The sequence below is a fragment of the Merops nubicus genome, unplaced genomic scaffold (genome assembly GCF_000691845.1).
Source record: "Merops nubicus isolate BGI_N331 unplaced genomic scaffold, ASM69184v1 scaffold44539, whole genome shotgun sequence".
Classification (NCBI taxonomy): Eukaryota; Metazoa; Chordata; class Aves; order Coraciiformes; family Meropidae; genus Merops; species Merops nubicus.
The window spans coordinates 15735-18875 of record NW_008631145.1 but is presented as its reverse complement, the minus strand read 5'-3'; the positions used below and the strand labels follow the sequence as shown (position 1 = coordinate 18875).

General features: G+C 49.1%; 1 protein-coding gene across 1 annotated transcript in view; it reads right to left on the bottom strand.

Moving 5' to 3' along the window:
- Positions 1-125: 125 nt before the first annotated feature.
- Positions 126-3141, bottom strand: part of DAZAP1 (DAZ associated protein 1) — a gene marked incomplete at its 5' end in the record, with an annotated part of 17288 nt that continues 14272 nt past the window's right edge. The window contains 3 exons of the mRNA XM_008947487.1: positions 126-205; positions 2000-2182; positions 3103-3139. Of these exons, the coding sequence (XP_008945735.1) occupies positions 126-205; positions 2000-2182; positions 3103-3139 (300 nt within the window). The remainder of the gene's footprint in view (positions 206-1999; positions 2183-3102; positions 3140-3141) is intronic.

Below are 3141 nucleotides of genomic sequence, written 5' to 3'. Positions count from 1 at the left end.
CGTCCCCCCCACCCCCCTCAGCAGAGACCCTGCAAGAAACACACGTTAATTCCCCACACGTTAATTCCCCAGGCAGACACATGAAGAGCATTGGTTGTAAAGAGGCACCACCTACCTAAGGCTTCTCACTGCTCAGCCTGACCATAAGAGTGTAAACAAAGTATTGGCGCGTAGCCTGAAGGGTCTTGAGAATAGGAACCCAGCCCTAGTAAGAAATGAGGAGAGCAGGGTGACGAACCCCCAGAGAGCCCTGTGCAGAGATCACTGTTCAGGGTGAGGGACACACCCCTGTCAGTGCTTCACTGACTCGTGTTTACCTTCACCCTGGCTGCACACAAAGCAGCGTTTAAGATGCTGTTGAGCCAGGACAAACCCTTAAACGCCAGGGTGAGATAACTGGGTGCCTCTAAAGCCCAGCAGCTTTATGCATTTATGTAAATACATGCAGAGCAGGGAGGCTCCTGCTGTACAGCAGCACCACCCAGCCATCTACAGTCACACCCAGTGCTGAAGCTCTGACCAAGTTTAAAAGGTTTTACAGGTAGCTTTGTGAACAGGGGGGTGATTCTGTGCTGCTGCAGCACATTAAACAAGTTAAAGACTCTGTCCCTTGCACTCAAAACACTTGCAGGCTCAGGAAGCACTCCTGAGGCAAGGGCCTAACTGCAGCTGTGGTTTAAGCAGTAACCTCCTGAGCCTTCCTCCTCACAATGCAGTACCACACACCTCCTCCTCCTCCTCCCTCCCTTACATGCTTCAGAGACAGATCACCTGAAATTCCTCACTGGCAAAGTGGCTTCCTACAACAGACAAGAGGCCAGTGGTACCACACACCCCAAATACTGGATTCCCCCTCCCCACTTTTTCCTCAATGTTGGAAAACAATCTTCCTAAGCTTCCAACTCAACCCAAATATTTGCTCTCTACTGAACATAAATGACTGTACTTCACTGAGGAGGGTCTGAGGGTCTATCTCCCTTCAGAAGGAGTCTGCAAACAGAAGTTCTGGCAAGATAAAAACTTCCTCTTGAGTTGCAGAGGCAAAGCTACATATGAAAGCAACTTTTTATAACAAAAATGGAAAGACATTTCAAAATCAGCCACAGGAGAACACACGCTTGCTTTATGAACAGATCTGAAAAGCTAATCTTCCTTCAGAGCCTGTTTCACATTTCTGGGGCTTCCAAGAGTATCTCCTGCAGTAACTTTACGAAGCATTCATCTTGTAACAGCCTCCACGGGCACTGACACACACACAGAACTTGTCCAAGGAGGGCACAGTCTTCACCCACGGGCCTAATTCATGCAAAAAAGTTCAAAGGGGGAAAAAAAAGGCAGCATGCCACAGACAGTGCCCGAGCCCAGGGCTGAGTGGAGGAGCTCAGTGAGAACCCCTCAGCCCCCACAGCAGGAGGCAGAGGTTTCACTCAGAAGCACAAGCACTCATCTGTGGCAAGTTTTCATTTTTTGGTAGTACTGTCTGCCTGGCTTCAAACTTGTGACATCAGTGTCATCTATTGGCTACCTCAACCAGTCCTCTACACAGCACAATAAGCTTTACACATTCCTGACCCAGGCTTGTAAAGAGGTACAGAGGAAGGGGGGTGGGTCCTTCCCCCTGCACTGCCCACCCCCAGTGCTGCCCCTGCTCCCCAGGCTGACCCAGGTCAGCTGCACTAGAGTTGGTCACAAACTCCGTGAAGCTCTTGGAGAAAAAAAAGTTTACTACAGACTGAGGGAGAGTGTGAATTTGTAACTACTCCTAGCAGGGCACAAGTCTCTGAAGGCTGCTCCACAGCATACAAACAAGGTTTTGGAGTTGATTATGAAACCCCCTCTGGCTAGAGAGCCACATGATTTAAGGATCACTTGAACCCTGGCATCCCCATCCCAGGGAGCAGGGAAACTGCTTCTGACACTGACCTCCCACCCAAGTGTAACAGAAAAGCAGGAAGGGGACACAGATGGACCTGAGTGTATTTTACACGTGGTTACTTACCAAACTGACTGTAAGGGAATTCTGGCTGAGCAGTTGGGGGTTTGCTCATGTCCTGAGTTGCCTGAGATGGTGGTGGTGGTGGTGGAAAAGCTAGTGGTGCTGCCCCTGGAGTGGCAGGTGGAGGGGGCACTCCAGGTGGGGCAAACTGGTCAGGTGGAGGAGGAGGAGCACCATAACCAAAACCTGAAACACCAGGAAAGTACAAGACATGTGAAAAGACACAGGTAAGTACCACCCTGACCTCCTGCTTCATTTCAGAGCACAACATAGTTTGAAAAAAGTGCTCTGAAGTCTATTAAAAGCAAAGCATCTGTCACCTACAGCTGGCCACACAGTAGTTCACTCCTATGTTCTGGCAATCACTGTGGCCAGAAGTCCCCAACAACCTACCTTGATGGCCACCAACATGACAGGTCTCCCCCCCAAAAGGAAGGCTGCAGCCACGTCAGCAACCAGAAGAGAGAAAGGGACAAAGTTGAACTGGGGACCACAGTGTGTGCTCACATGTGAGAGGCACGAGGAGGAAGTCCTGTTAGTCAAGATCTTTTGAGGAGAGGGGAAAAAAAAACCCAAGAGATCCCAAACAAATGGTTCCTTCACAGCAGAATAAGCAACTCCAGATAACTGGGTGCTATTTTCCACCTTCTTTAAACCAGGTCTGTGACTAGACTTTGCAAAAGCTGGCCTGAGGGGTAGGGGCCAAAATCCTATTTACATCTCCAATGCCAGCTGTGACCTTAATTCCTTAAGCTTCTCCAAAAATCCAAGCCTGTGTCCAGCCCAGGTCACCACCCAGTCATCTCTAACTTTTCTCTCAGATGTGGTAATAGGGGTACACAAACCTGAATTCATTTAGCAACAGACTTCAATTAGAGAACATCAAGGATCACTACACCCAAGAAAAAAATAACTCATCTCACAGACAAAAAAACACTTACACAGTTAATTATAGCTCAGAATACCCAATCTAGGCAAGAGATCTAAGGACAGATGAAACAGGGGGGGAAAGGGGGGTGGAAATAATGCAAGTCCAGAGAAAGAGGAGTGAAAGCTGGAGTGTGGGTTTGGTGCTGGACTGCACTCAGCTCGGGGGGGTCACTTACTGAATGGTGGAGGGGTGCCATAGCCCTGTGGAAATCCCT